The 25,324-nt window shown below is 43.4% G+C and overlaps 1 protein-coding gene across 1 annotated transcript in view; it reads right to left on the bottom strand.

Moving 5' to 3' along the window:
- Positions 1-8,228: 8,228 nt before the first annotated feature.
- Positions 8,229-25,324, bottom strand: part of ALOX5 (arachidonate 5-lipoxygenase) — a 60,010-nt gene continuing 42,914 nt past the window's right edge. The window contains exons 7-14 of the mRNA XM_060254305.1: positions 24,953-25,099; positions 24,669-24,872; positions 22,544-22,630; positions 17,274-17,452; positions 13,089-13,210; positions 12,012-12,112; positions 10,546-10,716; positions 8,229-8,417 (exon numbers count right to left, since the gene is read on the bottom strand). Of these exons, the coding sequence (XP_060110288.1) occupies positions 8,238-8,417; positions 10,546-10,716; positions 12,012-12,112; positions 13,089-13,210; positions 17,274-17,452; positions 22,544-22,630; positions 24,669-24,872; positions 24,953-25,099 (1,191 nt within the window). The 3' untranslated portion in view covers positions 8,229-8,237. The remainder of the gene's footprint in view (positions 8,418-10,545; positions 10,717-12,011; positions 12,113-13,088; positions 13,211-17,273; positions 17,453-22,543; positions 22,631-24,668; positions 24,873-24,952; positions 25,100-25,324) is intronic.

Consider the following 25,324-nt stretch of genomic DNA (forward strand, 5'->3'; position numbering starts at 1 on the left):
TTGAAGAATAGAGCTTTCCCCAACCTTACTGGGTTACAACAGTAAATGTTTGGCTCACATGAATTCATCGCCAGAGGATGTAGTGATAGTCACAGGAATAAACAGCTTTAAAAGAGGACGGGAGATTCATGGAAGACGTCTGTCAATGGCTACTTGTTTATCAACCTCCACATTCACAGGCCCCGAGAGAGCAATCCTAAGCAGGTCCTGGGCCAAGAGAGGCTACATTGAAGACAACCAGGGAGCAAGCCTTTTCAGCAATGGCCCCTCGATGGTGGAATCAACTTCCAGAGATGGTGCGAGCCCTGCGGGACTTGAACCAATTCCGCAGGGCTTGCAAAACATTTCTTTTTCAGCTTGCTTTTAAGACAGAACCTGGCTAAACTGACCTGTAGCCATCTAGCCATCTTATATATGATTGTGACTTATAGTATTTTATAGCACCTGTTTTATCTATTTTAATTAATTTATGTAATTGATTGTATTTAAATTGTTGTCTACATTATTTTATTTAAATCATGGTATTCCATGTCTGTGAGCTGCCCTGAGCCCGCCTTTGGCGGGGGAGGGCGGGATACAAAAATAAAATTATTATTATTATTACTCTGAATTCTACTATGATCTGCTCAATAGGGCTTACTCCCAGCAAAGTGTCCTTAAGACTGTGCCGTAAACCTCTGTTGTGTCAGGCGTTCGTCCTGGAAAGCACAGCACTGCGCACCTGTGGGCGATGCCTGGAAGGGATGAACGCAGCCTGCCTATGACGATCACTGGCGGGAAGTTTAACTGGCCAGGATTGGACCTGACCAGGAAGAAGGTTGTTCCGGGAAATGTATATAACGGGAGACCCGGCCCCGCCATGTTGTCTTTGTGATGTACTCGCTAAAAAAGCATGTTGCCATCTGAACGTCTCCGACTTCAGTGCATTACACTGGTGACGAAGATGGGATACCGGTGAGCAGCAAGCAGACTCCAGCCGCCCGCAAACACTGCGATCCGAGCTCTAGTGCTTCCGCAGCCGAGGTCATGGCTACTGCTCCCGGACAAACCCTACCGGCATTCAACGTTGCCCGGCCCGACTTATGGGAATTATGGGTGGACCAGATCAACTACTACACAAACTTATGGGAATCATGGGTGGACCAGATCAACTACTACACAAACTACTACACAAACTACTACTTCTCTGCCGCTGCACAAAATGGAGGCAGCGGCAGAGAAGGCGCTTCTTGAGCTCGTGCGGGGTGGAGACCATCCAGCTGATGAAGCGACTCATCGCGCCGAGCACCCTTGCAAGGGCAACCCATGACCAGCTGGTCAAGGTGATGATGAACCACATGGTGCCCCAGCCGTCCCGTCTCACACGCAGGCACGCTGAGTCAAGCTGAGTCCGCCGCCGAGTATCTTGCAGAGCTCCGTGGATTAGTCCTGAGATGCGATTTCACGGGGGACCTGGAAGAGATCCTGCTGGACCGTTTTGTGGTTGGCGTCCGGGAGGAGAAAATGCGCCAAAAGTTGCTAGCGTACGAGGACAAAGACATCGACCTTGCGAAAGCACTCCAACAGGCAACCGCCTTCGAACAGACGCACACCAGACCTTCCGCGAACCAGGCTGCCACTGCCTTGATGTCGGACGGCTCTGACGAGGAAGGGGCACATCAGCTTCGCCGCCAGCCAATCGGAATTGGCTGCTATGCCCTATCGTTGGCCATCCAGAGAAACTGGTTGGCCACTGTGTGAAACAGGATGCTGGACTAGATGGACTACTGGTCTGATCACCAGTGCTTTTATGAACTTTTTCTGGCTTCTGGAGAAGAGAAAGTGGTAAGAGAACAAACCTCTTGACTCCCACCCCATCCTATGTATGCTTACTCACCTCTTCCTTCCTCTTACGTGTCCCATCACCATGACATGCATTCTCACCCCAGTGCCCATCTCCATCCAGCGGTGCATTTGTCAAAATTGTTTAGCCACATACCAGTGCTAACGAATGCCACACTCTGACTCCAATTAAGAAGAAGATAGAAGATATTGGATTTATATCCCGCCCTCCACTCCGAAGAGTCTCAGAGCGGCTCACAATCTCCTTTACCTTCCTCCCCCACAACAGACACCCTGTGAGGTGGGTGGGGCTGGAGAGGGCTCTCACAGCAGCTGCCCTTTCAAGGACAACGTCTGCCAGAGCTATGGCTGACCCAAGGCCATTCCAGCAGGTGCAAGTGGAGGAGTGGGGAATCAAACCCGGTTCTCCCAGATAAGAGTCCACACACTTAACCACTACACCAAACTGGAAAGCAGTGAAGCAGGAGGGAAAGCAGTGAAGTGGCCGTTACTCAGAGAACGCCTTGAGCTTTAATCAGGGCCATAGCCAGGATTTCAGGTTTGGTGGGGCCAGGGGGCCACCTGGTTTGGCCTTAAACACTTTCTCGGTTTCTCAAGTAAAGTGACAGCCCCCACCCACCCCGTTTGTCTAACTCAGTAAAACTTCCAGAGGGATCTGGTTGCAAGTAGGCTTCTCCCCCCAACCCTGTGCGAGTCTGAAGCTCCTACAGCAGCAATGCTGCACTTCTTGAGTCGTGGCAAGTGGCACTGAGCAAAGGGGGCAGACCGGATGCCCTCCAATGGAGTGGCCATACAGATGAAAGGGGGGGGTGAAATTGAGTTGCCTGGCCCCCCTGGGCCCTACTGTAGCTACAAGCCTGGCTTTAATGGCATCCCTTACTGGAACGCAATTAGGGGGACTGCAGAATGTATTTACGATGTACCTGGCATGGTGATTAAGGCTGGTATCTTAATTTACAATTTCCAAGTTTTTGTTTTGGGAACAATTTTTAACTAGGGTTTGTAGAATCTTTCGGGATCAAGTGCCGTGTTCTACTGGAGAAAGTTTTCCTTCCAGACGTTTCGTTCTCAGCTGCGGAGAACATCCTCAGTGGTGTTGCAGCCGGAGCAAAACCTGAAATCTTTGATAATTTTTAACTACTATAATGTTTCTCTTAAGCAGAGTTTTTCAGTCCTGAAACTGCGTGGCACTTCAGTCAAGCACCAGCTTCCTTTGATTTCCTTCTACCTTCTAATCCAGGGGTGGCCAACGGTAGCTCTCCAGATGTTTTTTTGCCTACAACTCCCATCAGCCCCAGCCAGCATGGCCAATGGCTGGGGCTGATGGGAGTTGTAAGCAAAAAACATCTGGAGAGCTACCATTGGCCACCCCTGATATCCCATCATCCTCAGGCCCACCTAAACGTTGCAGAGGTCTGAGAAAGACTGCTCGCCAAGTGGCAGAGGGCACAAGCAATTATGTTGACACCCACCAATCACAAAGGAGCATGGCATCCCCCAGGCAGAAGTGGCAGCAGCCAACCAGCACTGACACAACCATTCTTCTGACATCAGCTAGTTTCAATCCTACCTACAGGCAAGGACACAAGTTTGGGGACAAAGGGAACCCAAATCGCTTGCCCTCAACTAGAAGGAAAAATATGGAGTGACTAGTACACACAGTAGGAGCACTAGAACACCTGGATGAACATGAGGGAGGATCGGGGCCCCCTCCTGCACAGGGAAGGAAACATGGACACTCCAGCCAATCACCCCCATGCTTCTGAGGCTCCCTTGGCAGGGACAACCCTGGTTTATTTAGTTAGCATATTTATATTCTGCCCTTCCTTCAAGGAGCTCTGGGCAACACACACTGTTCTCCTCTCCTCCATTTTCTCCTTACAACAACCCTGTGAGGTAAGGCAGACTGAGAGGTGACCCAGCCAGCTTCATCGCAGACTGGAAACTCGGTCTCCCAAATCCTGCTCTGGCACTGGCCACTAAGCCACGCTGATCTCTTTCCACACAAGGGTTAAAGGTTGCAGGTGGGAAGGCTGAGGAACACCAGCTGTTTGCCAGACAAGGGAGACGCAGACCCCAGGGCACTGTTGAGAGAGCACACAGCTGCAGAATCACAAATAGCACACCTGTCAGGTTCACTGGAGAAACATCCCTGGGTTCAGATTCTGCTTAAGTGGGGATACCTGCAAGAAGACAAAAGTTCACCATATGGCCGACAGCAAAACTGAGGATAATGCTGGACTCTGGAGCTCCACAAGCTGTCCTCTGCCCATACATGCAAATGAGTACACTGGAGCAAGGCACAGGGCCGCTTAAGGAATTGGCTAGCACCTCTGGGCTCAGCATCACCCATAAAGATTAGGAAGCTGAAACCTGCAAAGTTTGGCAAAGCACAGCGGAAATGCAATGCACAGGTGAAGGATACCCTGGTTTCTTGAGGATGGCCACCAGACTTCTTTCAGGAATCTCAGGAATAGCTGTGGGTTTGCACCACCAGACACAATCATGCTAACTAGAAGCCTGCTGTGCTAATCATTTTGGTCTGCAAGCCGCTATGCACCATCCCTGTACGGCAGATGGACAATTCACAGCTTTCACATTGTTATCTAACCCAACACCTCCCATGCTCCACCCCCCTCCCATGCAGTCTGCATAGCTTGTAAGGTGCCAGCTGTGGTTGGGGAAAGGGTGCAGCCTGAGGACTGCCCCACCCCCTCAACACATCTGTGCAAACACTGGACCACTTCTCTCCTAGCAGAGATTAATAAAGCACAAGGGCTGGGGGACCATTCATTATGTCAAAGCCCAGTGAAACAGGCACACTTGACTTGGTGGTCTCTAAAATGCTGCTTTAGACTTAGACTTAAAAGTGCTGCTTTAGATTTAGACTTAAATCTCACACTGTTACTGCAGACCAACATGGCTACCCCTATGAGACACATCCATAACATTTACTGGTAAGTTTTGAGTGTATTAATGAATATCAAGCATAGAGTTCTGAAAGCAGATGAATGGGTTATCGCTCACTTACATTGGCCTGAGGCTTAGTCGTCCTCATAAGCGGTTCAGAGGCAGGATTTAGGCTGTGGCTGGCTGCTTATCAATTGTTTCCCTCAAGTCTAAGCTTCTCTCTAGGGCAGTTCCCCACTATCCATGATAAGGCCCTTGCAGATATGCTTTGTTCTATGCTACGAAGGAAGGAATATATAATGTTCCAATATATTCTCTTCAGTTTTATTCTCCAAAACCAAAACACAAAAACCACTATAATAAATATATTCCACAAATCTCACAGGTATTGAGTATAAATTTTAGTTTAATGCCAGTTTATCATTATAAACCTCTGTAATTTCTTGATACACTTTACAACGTTTCAATATATTCTGCTGCCTTTTACAATCAGTGGCTTTCCATCCGATGAATGAAATGTCTTCAGAACGTAACCCCAACAAGCAATATGCCCCCCCAAAAAATGCCATTTCAGAAATAGCTATCTCTTTGATCTACTTGCATGCTTTTTAATGTTGTTTATAAAAAGTTAGAAAGAGGCAAAGAACAGTGACATCGAAACAGGTATGCTTTGGATTGCTGAGTAAACCACCATGACATGATGAAATATTTAAAAGAATGTAACAAATAGGAAGCAATATTTACAACTCTTAACATTAGCCACTAGGCATCTGCGGTCAGGCAAGAGTTTTTTTTATATGTTAGGATAAAAGATCTGACTTTAGGAGCAGTGTTGCAATAACACATTCTTAAGAAGATTGTGAAATCTTTTTCAAGGAAGCTTGAAACAGAATGTGTTCCTTACGTCTGAGCATTTGAAAACATAAATTTATGTTTAAATTTAAAGGTAGTCCCCTGTGCAAGCACCAGTCAGTTTTGAATCTGGGGTGACGTTGCTTTCACGTTTTCACAGCAGACTTTTTACGGGGTGGTTTGCCATTGCCTTCCCCAGTCATCTACACTTTCCCCCCAGCAAGCTGGGTACTCATTTTACCGACCTTGGAAGGATGGAAAGCTGAGTCAACCTGGAGCTGGCTACCTGAACCAGCTTCTGCCAGGATTGAATGCAGGTTGTGAGCAGAGGGCTCCTACTGCAGTACTGCAGCTTCACATCATTTATGTTTACTTGGGGACTAAATTGAGTTGCTTTATGAGAACCCTTTCCAGTTTTTAAAGAAATTAGATTTCTTCCTGGTAGGCAACTTTTTCTCTTGGTAGCCCCAAAGCAAGGCCTGTATTAAAGACTACGTAATTAACAGTATAATCCTAAAGAGAGTTACCACAGTCTAAGCCTATTAAAATTAATGGGTTTAGGACTGCATTTATTTTTTAAAAATGAATTAGTTTAACGAAGTATTTTAAAGACTCGCTACATGCTTTCTGCCACTGTTGAGCTCACATTTCAGGTAGCTTAGTGAAAACAGACATTGCAGATTGATATGATAAGGGTGTTTTCTCACAAAGGTTTTCCTCATTGTTTGGGTTTTGAACTGCAGGGGTCTTCCTCATTTCCTTGTTTCTCATCTAATTCTGCTTCCATGGTTTCCTTTCTGTCTATCCATGCTTTCCTAAATCTGATCAAAGGTGGTTTGAGAAAGCACAGAGAAACAATGAGGAAATCATGAAAAACAACAAATGGGAAAGAAGAAAATGAGGAAGCTTTGGAGGGGGGGGGGGGAAGCTTCAGTTCAACACCCAAACCACAGGAAACACCCATGAGTCATTTTCCTCCAGGAACCTTCCTGTTTCGCTGCAAGAACTATGCATGCTTGTGAAAAAAAATTAGGTCGTGTCTGACTTTTCTTCAGCCTTCATTCTCTCCGCATACTGTTCCTTCAGTTTCCTTTATTCTGGCCTTCTTGCTCCTTATCTGTCTCCCACAACAGTTTGCCAATCTTTAGCCATTCCTGTCTTGAGCTATAAATCCCAGACACGGGGACACCTTCCTTCTCAAAAGGTGGACAAGGGTTGCTTTACTCCCTGAACAACTGAGCACGCCAGGGAATGTTGAAAACCTCCAGGTAGGAGATGGAGATCTCCTGGGATTATAACTGATCTCCAAACGACAGAGATCAGTTCACCTGGAGAAAATGGCCACTTTGAAAAGTGGATTCTATAGCATTGTACCCCACTAAAGTCTTTCCCCTCCCCAAGCCTTGCCCTTCTCAGGCCTCACCCCCTAAATCTCCAGGAATTTCCTAACCCAGAACTAGCAACTCGAATTCCAGCCCATCACATTCACACTGGCTCCGCCAATCTGTGTTATAGGATCCAGTTCCTAAAGTGCAAAGCACTGAAAGGAAATGGGCTATCACAGAGATAAGTTTAGTTTCAAATGTTCAAAATATGAGAGATGTTATCAAGGAGATATTGAACCTTTCTTCATGATTATTCGAACGTACTCCAAATGCATCATATATGTTCCTGCTAGTCCATTTCCCTTGATATTAGAAGAAAGAAAACAGCTATTCATCCCATATATTTTCTTTAAAATGTCCATCCTAATGCATAGCCTTTAAAGAACTTATAAGAATTATTTAAATACGGCTGCAGCGTGCTCGTCTGCTAAAACTGCATAACACGGTAGTCTTCAATATTTACAAGGATGGGACCCATGTTTAACCCTCAGGCTGGAAAAAGGGACCCACTAAAGCTGTAATTGCTTGACATCACACCGCTAAGCTGCAAGTGCCTGACAGAAAGTGGAAGTGTCAGGGTTAAGATCTACCTCACTTACGCCAAGGCCAGGGCTGTGGGTGACAGAAGACAGAGACAGCTAGGGAAAGAAATACAAGCCAAGCTCTAGGAGGTAGGCTACAATGAGAAACAAGGCAAGGTTTGGTGTCTCTTCCCTATAGTCACCCTACTCCTCTCAGCAGGCATGCAAACAATGTCTTGAAACACGGCACTATGGCTGACTGTGCACGTAGCTGAACAATGGCAGCTCACTTGTGGGTTGAAGACCAGTGCTCAAGAGAACTCAAACAAATTCAGTGAGGGAATCTGAATGACAATGAATCTGGGGAATATTGAATTTTCCCCACCAAGCTTGAAATCTTTTCTTATGTGCTGTACAGCAGAGAAGAGGAAGGGGGAAACCAACATAAGCTGTGCACAGCCAATGAGAAAAAAAAAAAATCAAGAAAAACTGGTGCCAAACTTCCCCCTCAGATTTTGCATTTGTGAATGTGTATTTTGAAGGACAACTTTAGGAATAACATTTGATTTTTCAAATGCTTACACTAGTTGTTACGTAACAGTAGCACTTATTAATTTCTAATGAGCACTTGAATTTCTTCTGCAAATAATTTACAACAGTATCTACTACAGATTAACCCAAATTGCTCCCAAGTCAGATGTCATACACACAGTCAGCAAAATTCAGCTCATATAGCCACACTATTTGGGATCTGATCTGGAGAAAGGTAATAATAGGGGAGTTTTTTGTTCCTGTTCCGTTCAGAAATTAAGCTGACGATTTCATCCAGGTTCTTGCGAAACTTCCTCATCGCTTCTTTCACCGGCTTTTCTATAAAGTGCTCATCTGGATACATCCCCAGAAACAGCTATTGTAGGAGACACAAAAAGATAGTAGTTGGGAAAGGGCCAAAAGAAACAGTCCAGATCAACTGTTCTCCAAACATAGCATCTTGCTCAATTGCTCCACTTCCTTCTTAGGCTCTGAATGTGCTGCTGTTTCACATGCATATAAAACCCGTAGAATTCCATGCAAAACAGGTTATATTAGCAGCGTTCAGACTATCAGATGATTGAATGGGGCTCCTGCAAATTCATCAGGGTAACTTCCTTTTAAAGCAGTTTTTTAGGCACAGGTTTTTATTTGTATCGTTTATATCTTGCCTTTCAGGCCACTCAGGTAGGAGCTCTTTCAGGCAAAGGGAAAACAGAATTTACCCTTAGTAGGACTGCTACCATTATCTTGCACAGTTAACTACAGATTGGGCAGAAAGGACTCAGAGGGAGGAAGCTGGAAAACAATGTTCCTGTATTGCTTATGTCCCTTTCTCTCATCAAATGAAGCTGAGCCTGCGGGACTGCAAAGGAGACACTAACACCACCATATCCCAGGGAGTATACCTACCCAGCTATGGTCTTGTTGAAAGTCCCTGGAACGCTAATCATTGCGTACTATGTCCATTCTGGGCCAGAATTGTGCGGGAAAGGTTCTTCAACAAAAAAGGCTGCAAGACTTCCACTAATGCCATAAGACTTTCAGTCTGTGTTGGAAATATTAGGTTGCTAGTATCCCAGGGAAATCAATCAGAGTTTGCAGCTGCTTGTGATACAGCTGGAAACACAAGATCCATGCGCCTCTTTCAGGTAGGGTTCTGCCTTCCACTCTGACAGCTTCTATTCATTACTGTGCTTCCACACTGTAGTTCCTTATATTTCCAAGTATACCCAGGAACACAAGAAGCATCCTGTCGGAAAGAAGGCATCTATTTCCTCCAGATAGCTACAAGCTAGCTGCATACAAGACAATTTTCTTACTCCTAACAGTTGTGTTCAGTATCACTGACCTGCATAGCCAAAAGCCCTGAGAGGTCCTAGGCCTATCTTTTCATGTTGAACATATGAACATATATGAACATATGAAGCTGCCTTATACTGAATCAGACCCTCGGTCCATCAAAGTCAGTATTGCCTTCTCAGACTGGCAGCTGCTCTCCAGGGTCTCAAGCTGAGGATTTTCACGCCTACTTGCCTGAACCCTTTTTGGAGATGCCAGGGATTGAACCTGGGACCTTCTGCTTCCCAAGCAGATGCTCTACCACTGAGCCACCATCCCTCCTACATATGGAGCTGCCTTCTACTGAATCAGACCCTCGGTCCATCAAAGTCAGTATTGTCTTCTCAGACTGGCAGCGGCTCTCCAGGGTCTCAAGCTGAGGTTTTTCACACCTATTTGCCTGGACCCTTTTTTGGAGATGCCAGGGGTTGAACCTGGGACCTTCTGCTTCCCAAGCAGATGCTCTACCACTGAGCCACCATCCCTCCTACATATGGAGCTGCCTTCTACTGAATCAGACCCTCGGTCCATCAAAGTCAGTATTGTCTTCTCAGACTGGCAGCGGCTCTCCAGGGTCTCAAGCTGAGGTTTTTCACACCTATTTGCCTGGACCCTTTTTTGGAGATGCCAGGGATTGAACCTGGGACCTTCTGCTTCCCAAGCAGATGCTCTACCACTGAGCCACCGTCCCTCCCCGTTTGTTTGCAGTTAATGCTGTCTGGATATTATCTTTAAAGGGAGTGTTAACAATGTCCAGCCTTGACCTGGACAGCCCAGGCTAGCCTGATCTCATGAGATGTTGAAAAGTAAACCAAGTCACTCCTGCTTAGTAGTCGGATGGGAGACCACCAAGGAAGTCCAGAACTAATAATAATAATAAAATTTTATTTATACCCCACCCTCCCCGCCGAGGCAGGCTCAGGGCGGCTTACAAGGTATGGCAAAAGCCATGTTAAATAATAAAACAATTATAGAATTCAATACAATTTACAATTTACCATTAAATTTTTACATAATCTAAACAGAGGCAGGCAATAGCAAACCACATTTGACAAACTTTCCCGAAGGCTGGAAGCAGAACACTCACAGATTCTAAAAAGGGAAAGGGGATGAGGGAGATATAAGCAAGCAAATATCTCAGAACTTAGGAAGGTCTCACTCACTTCATTCTCTTGAAACTGACTCAAGGCCCAAACAGCGCCAAGATGCCAACATGAGCGTCCCCTGTCCGGTAAACTCTCCACAATATACTCAATGGTGACACTTCCCTTTTCGGTAGGTGGTGGGCAGCGCATTGTTGGGGGGGCATTGGGAATCCAGGAGCACCAGTCATACTACGCCATAAAAAACAAGGGCACAGTAAGGTACACAGTGGTTTGTAGGCTATGTTCAAATAAGCTGTTTGAAAGCGCAACAGATACCACAGACACAACTTTACATGAAGCTAAATGCCACAATCGGTAAATATCTGATGTGTACATTTGTCACTAGAGCTTTCAGGATGTAAATATTCGCAAGAAGTTTGCAGAAGCAGTTTATTTCTAACTATGATAAGCACAATCGTAGCTGTATCCAGGTTCTCATCTTCCCACCAGATAAGATGGTTTCCTGTAATTTTTTCGTATGCATTCTCCACTACTATCCCCTCCCCCGCACCACAATACTACTTTTCCTCCTCCAGTTACTTCTCCTTTCTCAGCAATTCCAAAGTATTTATTTTCTGGTAAATCAGCAGTGTCCTGATTTGGATGGCTCAGGCTAGCCTGATCTCGTCAGATCTCAGAAGCTAAGCTGGGTTGGCCCTAGTTAGAGGATGAGAGACCACAAAAGAATTCCAGGGTCGCTCTGCAGAGGCGGACAATAGCAAACCACCTCTGTTCATCTCTTGCCTTTAAAACTCTATGGGGTCACCATAATTTGGCTGCGACTTGATAGTACTTTACGTACACAGAAACACAAAAATGCTTATTTTTCTGAACTATATTGCAATCCCATGCCACACTGTGCCATCTTCCTTCCTGTGGCTGCTCTCTTCCTCAGTAGGTCTCTGTAGAGAGAGAGAACTGATGTCTATAGAATGTGAACCGGGCCATCCTGGTTCAATTTACCACCTCAGCAGGTGGCCCAAGGACTCAATCCCCTACCTGCAATGGGGAGACGCTACTACTGACCTAATACTGATCAACCCCATCATGCCAGGAGCTTCCTGCATTGGTGGCCAATGACATGAAAGAAAACTCAAAGCATTATAGCATCATTTCACACAGTGAGTTGCATTAAGTTATGAGGCAGAGATAGTGCAAATATTGGGGTGTTGCTTTTGGTAGTGCAGCACTGAGTTATCCTGACATCTAGCTCCATCCTGGGCCCCTCAGCTTTAAGGAGATTTAGCTAGCATTTTGATCATGACTACCTCTCTCCTTGTTTCCCTGGTTGCATCCTCAGCTCTATGAAAGGCTAGCTAGAACGAGATGCCTTCATTTCCACACTTACGTGAGCCTGGAATACCTTCTTTTCTGTATCCGCTCATGCCAATTCACGTTCCTTTCAAGACCCCTGAACAGGGCTGATCTGTCTAGTGTGAAACTCTCTTAAGTTCATAAGTCAGCTACAGAATTGCATCCTTTACCTGGCCAAAATTCACAGCTGCATGTTGTGCTGTTGTCGTATATATCACTACAGTGAGATATTCTGACAACTTCTCTCGTGTCTTGATTGTCTTAGGAAATCCTGAAATACAGAAGACATTTTTTTAAACCAGCAAAAACCCTTGGCTCCCTCCAGAGCTTTATGAAACAGGCTGACTTTTCTTCTTGACAGGCTCAAGTGTAAGAAGCGAATCATGAGTTTTTGTCCTGACTTTTCTATCAAGCCAACCGGAGTGAACTGAACAGTGGAAGCCAAACTTTCCTTAAAAGAGCAACAGTAGCAGACAGCCCAGGAAATTATTAAGCACCAAGAAAGAGCTTTCTGCATGCTGAGAAATGTGGGCAGCAGTCCCTGTCCCAAAGGAACAAAGCACATTATGTTCTGCCTTCAAGTGTTCTGCCTCTATGAGAAAAAAAACAGCAAATTTATACCTCACCCTTCTCTCTGAATCAGAGTCTCAGAGAGGCTTACAATCTCCTTCCCCCACAACAGAAACCCTGTGAGGTGGGCGGGGCTGAGAGAGCTCTGACAGAAGCTGCCCTTTCAAGGATAACACCTACGGAGCTATGGCTGACGCAAGGCCATTCCAGCAGGTGAAAGTGGAGGAGTGCACTGCCTGCATTGATCTCAATTTCCCCCCCTTCTTCTGCACTTTCAGGTACAAGTTGTACATATGTCCCAGAGGCTTGCAAAGATCTGATGCAATGAAATAATATATCATTGCATCAGATCTTTGCAAGCCTTTTCCCCACAGCTGTGCCTTTATGGGCTGGCTGCAACCACAGGACCAGATGTTATCGTTATTCTGAAGAGTCAATCAAACAAATAACATGATAGGATGGGGAAAAAGTTACAAAATTTCAGTGAGGCCTCAGTCATGAATGGGAGAGCAGCAGACTATTCAGTATCGAAGCAAATGCTACCACTACTATAACCTGCACTGCCTGAAACCCTATTAATAACCTTTTGGGTTCAAAGAAGATAAGGTACTTCAGAATTTTCAGTCCTTTCAGACGCAGAATGGATAGAGAATGTGGCTCTTATAGAAACATCTCACCTGATGCCTTGTTGCCCCTCAAGCCGTAGACATAAACATCCTTCACAAAGGCCTGGAGTTCCAAATCCTCACGCACTGTCTCATCACTGTCATAATAGATTGTGACAACATCTGTCGCAAAGCTGCAGAAATAGCAATAAAACAGATACAATCTCAGAAGCCCTTGAAGGTGCCTGCTGATAAACTATCTTTTTTATTTTTAAAAAGTTTTTAGGACAAGGTCACCAAAATTTTCACAATGACAGGGGGAAAAAACTAGGCAAAACCCCTCTATGCAGTATGACAGTACTCATTATCACTACTTTAAACAAACATTACAAAACTGTGAGTGATATCTTGCTGTTTTCTGTTATGATGGTCAGTGACTCCAGGAATGGTTCTTCCTTCACCGCAGCATATATGGTACAGGAGTAAAAATGGGAGCCTTTCCATCTTCTTAAGAAAGTATGTTAATGTTTCTCTTTATTTGTTTAGGTATTTATATCCCACTTTTCTCCCCAATGGGGCCCCGAAGTGGCTTACAGCACCATTATTTTTCCATGGCAGGGTGTAGATTCAAACCTGCACCTCACAGATCTTAGTCTAACACTGCAACCAACATACCACAAAGACTTCAGCTTCCTCTCTGTCCCTCCCTCTCTGCCAGCCCCTCCCTGGGAAAAGTCTAGCCAAGTTGCAAAAGCTGTGCAGTAGCAAGTCACTCACATGAGCTGTGAGGTGAACAACGGCTGGGCCTGGTCAAGTTATGCAAGTTTTGTGGTGGTTGCTATAGCATAGTAGTGAGTTGCCAGGTGGTTGTCAATGGGCCAGGGTTAGTCATGCAGGTCACATGATGATACCTTGATGAACCAGTGGTCTGATTTGGTATAAGGCAGATTTATATATTAAAAAGTAAGCACTAGCACTTTAAATTGAGCCTGAAAACAGTCAGGCAGCCAGTAAAGAGGGTTCAGGAATGGTGACATGTGGCCTTGAGGGGCAGAGTTGCATTTTGTGTGAGCTGCAGTTTTGGAAATAGAGCAGGCCCATATAGAGTATGCACAACAATAATCTAGCATTGAGAATACCATAGCATGGATCAGTGTGACCAGATGAGATGTCTGCAGAAACAGGCAAGTTGTTTACAGCTATGCTGGACCAAAAATACAAGCCAAAAAGCCAAGAATACAATCCCTGTAATAACTTTATTATGACCAGCCCAATGACTCTAAACAATCTGTGAGCTTTCGAGTTATTCAGAACTACCAAGCCTTTTGCCACAAAATTAAAAAAAGGGGAGAAAGCAGGTTTTGAGCAGACTTGTTCAGGTCATGGCATTAAGAAGAACCCTTGTGTCAGCATCTGGAGGGTCTGCTGACAGGGGGAAAAGAATCAGGTTTCAGGTCACTGTAGAGATCATAAAAATAAGAGGTAATAAGCACTGTACTGTGAGAAACTAGAAGGACTTTATAGTTTAGTTTACTGTCAGAACGGGATATGGAACAACTGATTGGTTTAGAACAGGAAAGGGAGTTCGACAAGGATGTATATTGTCACCCTGCTTATTTAATTTATATGCAGAGTACATCATGCGGAACGCTGGCCTGGATGAAGCAGAAGCTGGAATTACGGTAAGATTGCCGGGAAAAACATTAACAACCTCAGATATGCAGATGACACCACTCTAATGGCAGAAAGTGAGGAGGACCTAAAGAACCTCTTGTTGAGGGTGAAAGAGGAGAGCACAAAAGTAGGCTTGAAACTCAACATCAAAAAAACTAAGATCATGGCATCCGGCCCCATCACACCTTGGCAAATAGAAGGGGAAGACATGACAGTAGTGACAGACTTCACATTTCTGGGATCCAAGATCACTGCAGATGGTGACTGTAGCCATGAAATTAAAAGACGTTTGCTCTATGGGAGGACAGCTATGGCGAACCTGGGTAGTGTAATAAAAAGTAGAGACATCACTCTGCCAACAAAAGTCTGTATAGTCAAAGCGATGGTATTCCCAGTAGTAATGTATGACTGTGAGAGCTGGACCATAAGGAAGGCCAAGCGCAGAAGAATAGATGCTTTTGAGCTGTGGTGCTGGAGAAGAATCTTGAGAGTCCCTTGGATTGCAAGAAGATCAAATCAGGCAGTCCTAAGGGAAATCAACCCAGACTGTTGCCTGGAAGGTCAGATGCTGAAGCTCAAATACTTTGGCCAACAAATGAGCACTCCCTGGAGAAGATCCTGATGCTGGGAAAGACAGAAGGCAAAAGAAGAAGGGGGCGGCAAAAGATGAGATGGCTGGACAGCGTTACTGATGTAACAAACACGAATTCGAGTAGACTTTGGAGGATGGTGGAAGACAGGAGGACCTGGTGTGACTTTGTCCATGGGGTCGCAAAGAGTCGGACTCGACTGTGTGACTGAACAACAACAAACCTTCTGATAACAGGAAAAGTTTTCACTAGGCCATCCCAAACAGAAGACTGTTCTCCCAAGAAACTTGTGGCACCATCTACCTGGATATGGCTGATTCTCTTCCCATTCCTATAAAGGAGGAGGGTGAAAACCATGTGGGCTTAAGACACAAAGAAGTCTAAAACCAGCAAAAGGCAAGGGAGTGGCAGCATCTCTTTTACCATCTGTCAATATTCTCCAATTCAAACGGTATTGGTCGCACATGAAACTAGTCACGGTAAGTATGGAGTGTGTATGAGAGTCAAACTGCATTGTGATTTTTAAAGGGTTGAGTCTGTGAAACCTGTATTTCCTACAGCCATGCAGCAGCTTTGGGAAATGCCTTCTTTAGAAAAATAGAGTACAAATGGGTTTGAAACGGCACCATTGCGGGGGAAGAGGAAGCACTCTTCTCCAAGTCATTTGTCTGAGTAAAAATCACACTGAGGGAGTTATTTCACCAATTTTACATGTAGAGCTGCTGTGCAACTGTGGGGAACATGAGTTCTTTAAAAATATAATGCATAATTTGGCTCTGAATGTGTATGAGAGAAATTCAAAGACATGCTTTTGAATTCCTTGCTGTGAACTTAATAAACATTGTTGGTGTATTCAAGAACTTAACGAGTGTTTCCTTCCCTCACTTCTGGGGAAAAGTTCTGCTTGGTCAGAGTGAATTTGGGTGGAGATCTGATCACTCCTTCAGCTGATCTGCACTGGGCCTGGGCTCATTTTGCCCTGACAGGGCTTCAACATATGTCAGGTGGGAAAGGGAAACCACTATTAAAAATGGGAGAGAAAGCCGATTACTCTGTCCTGCATGCAATCTTTGTCGCAAGAGTGATTTCACACAGAATTGCATCAGCAACCAGAGCCAATGAAAATCACCCTGGTGGTGGAAACAGCCCTGAATGCAGTAACTCTCAAGTGATTGTTGACACTTTACCTTCTCAAAAGGGAACTGCATCCTGCTGGATAAGAAGGAGGTTAGAGACTCCCAAGGAGAGTTGCTGCTATGGTGTTCAGTGCTATCCCTACCAATGTAGCTTCACAACTTGCATCACCACTATCTTTTCTGGATTCACTTCTGGGTTATTCCTTCAGTACTGGACGCAGCACAGGCACTAGTGATCTTATCAGTGTGATACACAGCTGATGACACTGCATTCCTAAACTACACATGGTGGGGGGGGGCACATGTAGATATCAAACAACAATTATACCCTGCACCTCTTTCCAGTTTCAGAACCCACAGATCTGATTCTGTCTCTATTATCCTTTGAGTACTGCCAGTTAAAACAGATCTCCCTCCTCTTCTGGGAGCTTAAGTAGTGTGTCACTGTATATGATATCACTAGCCCTTAGAATGGCCAGAAGGTGCACCTCAGCACTTTATGCAGCTGCACTTGCTCCTCCCCAGGACCAGAAGCAGCAAATAAAAAAGCATGCATATCTGCATGATTCACAGACCACGGAATTATTTTTTTTGTCAGAAATTTTCAGAATCTGATTACTTTTGCAAGGTGTTTCAATTTTTAAAAACCTGTTTCTGAATAGACCTCTCCCACTAATACCCTGTCCAAACATGACAAAGGAGGTGGGTTGTATGAAGAGGGTTCTTAATGTTCACCTAGTGTGATGGGAGGTTAGAAGGGAATGCTACGGGAGTACTTTAGGGACTCAACTATCACTTCTACCTGCTTCCAGAGGCTCAGTATGCTGTAACAGAATTTATTTCAGATGACCCCCTACCTCCTTACTGCCTCCCACACTTTGATGCCATCATCCCGATAGAAGTAGTATGGAATCTCCTCAGTACTCTCCATGCGTCTAGCTTTGATTTCTTCAGGGAAGCAGAGGGAACTGTAAGTGAGGTGCTTCATTGCTCCCTGGACCATCTGCACATGCCCACCTCCTCCAGTGGCATTTGCCTGTGACAACCCAAAAGAACAAGCAAAGACAGTTACATGATCCTGAAAAAATAAGCTGAAACTTAATCCAACAAAGATGGAGGTCCTGTGATTGGACTTGGGGCAGAGTTGGTCTGAAAATCAGGCTCCCATCCCTTGTGGGGGGGAGGCATTTCTTGTCCTGATTGTGAGGGTTAGAAGCTTGGGGGAGATTCTGGATGCCGCTCTCTCTACGGAGGCCAAGGTCACTGCAGTGGCCAGATCTGCTTTTTATCATCGGCAGGTCAGGCAGCTAGCCCTGCACCTCTCTGATCAGGACCTTGCTACAGTCACCCATACAATGATCAATTCCAGACTAGACTACTGTAATTCACTCTACATGGGCTTACTTTTGAACCTGATCCAGAAACTCCAGCTGCATATAATGCCACAGAGTCCACCCTCAAAGCAGTTATTTTTTCCAGGGGGAGACAGATATGTTGTATGGAGTTCAGTTGTGATACCAGGAGATATTCAGGCTCCACCTGGAGGTTGGTTACCTTATGCTTGGCTGCTTGCTACTGCTGCTGCGAAGGACATAGGTTTCCCAACTCCAGGTTGAGAAATTCCTGGAGATTTGAGAGGTGAAGCCAAGACGGTGGGGTTTGAGGAGCGGTGGGCAGGTACAATGCCATAGACTTTACTCTCCAAACCAGTCATTTCCTCCTGGGGAACCATTGTTGTGAGGGCTGGAAATCACTCAGAATTACAACTACTCTACAGATGACAGAGATCAGCTCCCCTGGAGAAAATGGCTGCTTTGCAGGATGGACTCTATTATTATACCCTGCTGCAGTTGCTCACCTCCCGCTTTGGTCCATGCTGTGATTTTGGGTCACTCACAGATTTTCAGCCTAACCTACCTCACAGGGTTATTGTGCAGATCAAAAGGTGGAGAGGAGAATGATGTGAGCTGCTTTGGTACACACTGTGGAGAAAGACTGTACTTTTCCTAGGTAGAGGCTGTAGGGAGGGCGGAGGAGATGGAAAGCTGAAGTCAGATAAATTCCCCTACAGAAAATGGCCACCTTGGATGGGTGGGATGACACTAAGGTTGGGGAGAGCGCATGCCTTCACAGTTCACTTGGTCTGAGTGGATGGGAAAACAGCAAGGGGGGGCACTAGCCCAAAGCCTCTTTCTAGAGCCCATTGTATTTTCCACCACAACGGGTCTTATTCCTAGTAATAATATGAACTGGAACAGAACTGAGCCTCTAAGTGTCATAGTGGAGAAGATGAAAGTCTTTTCCCTGGCAGCAGAAGGACCATGGGAGACATCACCTGGATCGGATCCAAGTGGAGGCATATGGATCAAAAAGCCAGGTGATCGTAATACCATCATAGATGTTTTGATATGAAGAGAATTATGGAGACACAACATGCTGCTGGATCTGATTGATGTGACAGTTCCAAGTGGTGGGCAGACAACTGACAACATGGAATTGGTGGGAGAAAGAGCATGTTGAGATAGGAAAATGGCCCAGTGGAGAAGGCATTCTTGAAATAGGCATCAGCTCTGTGACAGGTTCCAGCAGTTTCTCCTTAACTGATTCTTGAGAACAGAAGAGAACTGATAACAAGGATGACTTGACGAAATTTGACCTTTGAGAATTGCTTATGTTTGCGCCAAGTCTTTTTTACTGGCATCTCTGCGCCACTACATCTGGGCAATGCCAGAGAGGAAGCCAGGGCCTCAACTGGAGCCATGTCTAGAACTGAAGGGCTCAGAGCCAGTTTTGGAACCACTGGAATTGACACCAATTGGATCCTTCTACATAGAGTGGGGCGCATCATTGTCCTCAAATAATTTTCTGCAGCTGCACCCAAGAGGGCTTTCTTCTAGAAAGCAGCCTTTAAGTGTGAGGCTTGATCACGCCTAGCTTTTGGCATAAATTATCTACATACAGGGCACTTGACAGGGCATGGAAGACACAGGATGAGATCATCAATGTAAGGAAATTTTGCCCAACAGGCTATACACTTTCTGAAAATAACATTTGGGGTCGTATGTTTAAGGGCTCCAGAGAGAACAAGAAAGGAAAGTTAATTCCTTTTTTTGTTTGTTTGTTTGGCATTCAGATTAAAGGAACAATATTCAAAGAAACGTTATTGCATCTTCAAAAAGACCGATTATAAATCAAATAGTTTTGTTTAAGGGAATACTATTTGCCAGTAGCTGCACTTATTTCTCCAGGTTATTGATTGACTAGCGCTTTGTACTAAGAATGTCTTGTAAGATATTTGCAACTGAAGCACGGAAATCTGTAGCCAGAGAAACTGATGAAAGCCCACAGGCACTAACATTATTAAAGGAAGAGGAGGAAGTCTAACATGCTGGCAGTTTATATGATAAATCACATAAAAATGGCTTATTGTATTTATTTGTTTCCTTTAATCTCTCCTCCTCCTCAATTTTATCCTCACAAAAAACCTGTTTAGGTTGAGAGAAAGTAACCAGCCCAAGGTCACTCGGCAAGCATCCATAGCAGAGGGGAGACTTGAACCAGGCTCTTTCAGACCTTGTCTGTCATACTGACCACTATACCACACTAAGCATTTCACACACTACCTGTTTGTTGGAACAAATATCCCCTTAAGGAATCTGCACCTAAAGGGGAAAGAAGTTGTACCTGTGGGCTCAGATAAAGAAATAATTCCATATTACTAGTTGAATAAATTTAATTTTAAGTACAAATGCTTTATGAGTGGCTAATTTATTTAATAGAATGCAGATAAAACAATATTAGAACATTATTAAAATACAAGCAACTAGAACAGCCTAGCTTTTAAAACACTAGCTCTTAGTAAGATAACACTGCTTTGTGGTTTAGTTTCTCCATAAGACCTCCATACCACAGTGGCATGCTGTCTCCAAAGTGACAATGACAATATTCAACCAACATGCTATGGCCATGCCACCAAGGGGAAAGAAGAAACAGAAGACTTTGATCTTTGTATGTTACGCTATGCAATGATTCTAACTGTTCTATGCCTGAAAGAAAGTAAATAAAGGAATTTTGTCTTGTGAGGTAAGTTAAAAATTAATTTTAGTACACTGTCATACCAAATAGTATTCTCTATTGGTGGTGTTGCCATGTGTATACATTGTAGAATCATTAGCTTTAACGAGATGTGCATCTCATTAATGGTGATGGTAATATAGTTACTTCAGTGGAAGTGAGTATTACCTATTAAGACTCAATCCCTCAAAAGCTGGAGACAATCTACTGGGACAGTTTATGATTTATTGGATCACCTGGAACACAATGGAATTGATTCTGGATGCCATCATTTTTAAATATATAGTTTTAATTGTGATAGTTTTAAATATATTTAAATTTTATTGTTTATGACTATGTTGTAACCCACCCTGAGTCCATTCACAGGAAGGATGGGATAGAAATCAAATACATCAAATCAAAATCAAATCTGCTTGTCTTTTGCATACCCATTCATGTACCTGGCATTACAATGCTGCATCTTTGGAACAAGATTCCTTTGTAAGAGAAATTTTAAACAGTTATCCTTCTAGCTATTTTTATATGAACAACCCAACTGCACATGAAGTTAAATGTCCAATTAGAAAGATTTGTTCTAATGCTCTTCATTTTTGGAGTACTAATAAATGGAAAGTGGATTGTCCTTACTAATTATTTAACTATATGAAATTAATTGTTTGACTTAGAATTTTAAAAGTATTTTCTTAAACAGTATTATGATCCTGCCATCATAACGTTTTCCACAAACTGTATTTTTATTTATTTGCATTATTTATAGTCTACCTTTCTCACTTGCATTCAAACAGGATTATACAAAATGAGTCAATACAATCAATGGATGGGATACTCAGTAAACAATGAAATAGGATGAGGGCTGTAAAACCAGCCAGAAGTCTAAAAACAGAACTGAAGCAAAGCATAAATATTAATATGACAAATAAATGATGCAAAATTCTATAGTCGGATTCTAATTTCCACAAAAGAGCCCCGTGGCGCAGAGTGGTAAAGCTGCAGAACTGCAGTCTGAGCTCCTTGCTCATGACCTGAGTTCGATCCTGGCGAAAGCTGGGTTCAGGTAGCCAGCTCGAAGTTAGCCTTCCATCCTTCCGAGTTCAGTCAAATGAGTACCCAGCTTGCTGGGGGGAAAATGTAGATGACTGGGGAAGGCAATGGCAAACCACCTCATTAAAAAGTCTGCCGTGAAAACGTCGTAATGCAACATCACCCCAGAGTCGGAAACAACTGGTGCTTGCACAGGGGACTACTTTTTTTTTTTTAAAGAAAGTTTCAACAAGCCATACACAATAGTACAGACCATAGTCTCCAAAAAATTTTCTAAGCAATTTTTGTGAATCATTTAGTCTATTTAGAATAATTTAGAATCCAAGTCTATTGTCTGTGTAGAAAAGTCCTCTTGAATAATTCAGTTTTGAAGTGTCACTGAAATTTACTATTTCTCTGGGAGTAAGGATTCTTAAGGAGATATAATTAACTGATGACTGAGGAAGAATTTATATAAACAGGTGTTTATATGAACTCACAGTATGCATATTTGTACATTTACAACATCCCTCTCAATGGGTTGGATCCTAAATGTCTCCCACTATCAGAAAATCATTTCTGTGGGTGGAAAGGAAAGGGGCAACGTCTGCTAATTCCCTCTCCCACAGTAGACCCCCCCCTCTCACCCCAACATTATTCCTGGGGGTCTCCCAGTCCCAGCATTTTGAGGAGTGCAATAGGTTCCAATGGGAATGAGGGGGTGGAAAAAATATCTTTCCTAAATGGAACCCTGCTCACAGACCTTCAGATTCAACCCAATGTAATCAGTTCTATCTTTTATATTCTTTTAAACACAAGGTATTTTAAATACGATGGCCATTTTAGTATACTGTCTAACTCACGTCCCACACTTTATAAGCATTTTTTTTCTTGACATGTGTACTCTCAGCACTATCAACATAGTAGTAGGCTCTCCTATGTGAAAGGCCTGTTCTTACGCCAAGGGTTTGAAGTAACATCTGTCTTGCCCCTTCCAGCCCTAAGAAAGTGGTTTGAGGTAAAACTGACTCACCTTGTCAAATAAACCAAATTCACAGATTAGTTGCTCTCGAGCTTTGGTATTGATGGCAATTGTAAACCGCGCATGGGGTACAAGGAGCTGTAAATTAAAAGCAGTTCTGGATAAAATATTCCTTGCAACTTTATTCCCAGGGTGATTACTTCACACAGCAAACTTCACAACCTGAAGTAAAGGTTCCAACCCGTATAAACTGCATAAAATACCCACAAAGGCTATGAAGACAAACATATTCATTTTCAACTCAATGCAAAACTGGCTGCCTAAAATCAAGACTGTTGTATGAGAAATAATAACTTCTCCCAGAAAAACCAGATGACTGGACATACCCAACATTAATGAACACGAAAGCCAGCAATTAAGACACTTTACTCAGTTCTTTACTAAAGAGTTGCTGTAGTGTCGAATATATCCTTAATATAGTTTTTTTACTGAATAAGTCACAACCTAAAATCAACAGAGAGAGCAGGTATAAATTTTAAGGCCAAATTCCACTGCTTTGGCAAAACAGGGTTAGCTGCTCCTTACTGCATTCATTCCTAAGACTACGGCATAGCATTTTTATTTATCAACATCAAATATTTATACACAAATATTGCAGATTTTCTTTTCTGCATTGATTCAATTAAGAGTTTCCAAGAACAAAGAGGAATCTGAGACACATAATACCACAGGGCCATATTTAGATACTAACAGATGTTTCAGTTATAAATATTGTCATTCAACCAAAGCTGACAAGTCATATCCAGAACTCAGCTGACAAAATGACAAAAAACTTATTATCATAAGTCTGTCAATTGGTCCAATGCAAATCTCCCCCCATCAGTCCAAGTTCTCTATAAAAAAAATTATTTCCCATTCTTAGGTCTGTGTTGGCCCATAACATTAATTTAACATGTGAAAATGGATCATATTGATATTGTTCTCAAGCTGCAGAAATTGCAGGAGGAATGGGATTCACTCTGACATAAGTAGACCCTAATGCATTCCATTTAGAGAAGGGCACCAAGCAAGATGCCTCCAAAAGAGCCCAAGATGGATAGTTCAACTGCAAGGAGCGATCCCAATAATTAGTACAAATTAATAAATATGCTTGATGATATAAACTTAGATCAAGAGCACCAAATCCTCCTTTGTTAAATGGGAGTTATAACCTGCTTAAAGAAATCCAACGTGGTTCAGAAATCCAAATTTCTGAAACAAAGTATTAATTTTATGAATATAAAATGCAAGGTATATGGAAAGGAATTACGTTTAAAATATAAATAATCCTTGGTATAATAACAATTTTGATTTACTTTGCCCCACAAAGACAAGTTTAAGGTTGGCCATCTGTATACATCTAAAGACAGTATAGAAATTAGCTTGATAAAAATTTATCATAATCAATGTGGATAAATGAGGAGGGAAAGAAAGAGAAACTTACAGAAGACTGGATGTTTTTTAAAAAATGACAAGGAGGAAGGAGCCACACATACTACTGGCCGTTCAGCTTTAAAATGATGGGAGAATTAAAGACAGAACAACAGTCTTTGCTGAACACCAAATTTGGAAAGTGATGAAATGGGCCCATTTTTTTTATATAGGATGGCAACAGCAGAAACTCTGATGCCCCATCCTTAAAAAGTCCTTTCCTCACACACAATGGGCATCCTGGACTGAATGAGAAAAAGTAAAACTCATTCCTAAATTCATTTCCCAAACTGCAATGAAAGGAGAACTCAAAGTGGCTGTGGAAGGATTTGGGAATCAATGTTGTTTTGAATGATGGTATCCTTTTCCCCTTACACTTATCTTGTAATTATTTTCCATTTTAAAATTCCAGTTCTCTTGTCATTGCTGCAGTCAGATAACCTTTGTAAATTTGTTTGAGCAGCATTTAAGTGGGAAACACAGAGGAGCGGGAATAATGTTTAAAGCTTCTGTGCTTCCAAGGCAACTGATTTTGGAGCAGCAATGGCTACTGGGTGAAGGCTGGACTGAGTGAACAATGTTTCTTTAACCTCTTGCAGACTTTCTTACATTTTTGTCCACGCCATAGAACCTTAATATATTGAGAATGAAAGGGGCAAATAACAGCTGGAAACTCCTGGAAACATCCCCACCAACACTAGACTACCTTGAAAAGAGGATGGACAGCTGGCAGCTGACGGAACATGGCCACAGCAAACACTTCTGAAACTAAATGCGTCCGAAGCAGATGTGTAACAGTCTGATGCACATGGAAATCTGATGACCGAGCCCAGATCTTGGCTAATAACCAGTCATACTTAGCATCTGATGGAAGGAAAATGGGATTGTCTGGGCCAGGATTTTGATTGATCTGCAGAGAGCAACAACACAGTTAACATTTCTACAGTGATGACACAAACTAGTCAGTTAATGAACAGCAAGTAGGCTTACCTGGATAGCAATAGGGACAATCTTCTTCTGCAAATTCTTATATAATAAACAGATGGGAGCAGCTAAGTACTGTACTGTGCAGGGGTCTGTCTTATTGCCTTCAATGCCATCCAGAAGTTCATAATCCGCTATGAAAACATTCCCTTGCTGCAGAAATAGTTTAAAACAACCTTTTAGTTTTGCTGTATTTGATTTATGGTATCCTTCTCATTTGTCCATCTGAAATGGGGATTCGGGGCACTGAAATCAGTCAGTCGGGTCAGTTTCCTCCTTTCAGACTGTTACCAAAACAACTGCTATGGGTGCTGGGAGACAATTGCTCAACAGTGGAATTTTGCTTTGCTTCGGTGTTCTGCAGGGCTCTGTCCTCTC

The sequence above is a fragment of the Heteronotia binoei genome, chromosome 14, assembly GCF_032191835.1.
Source record: "Heteronotia binoei isolate CCM8104 ecotype False Entrance Well chromosome 14, APGP_CSIRO_Hbin_v1, whole genome shotgun sequence".
Lineage (NCBI taxonomy): Eukaryota > Metazoa > Chordata > Lepidosauria > Squamata > Gekkonidae > Heteronotia > Heteronotia binoei.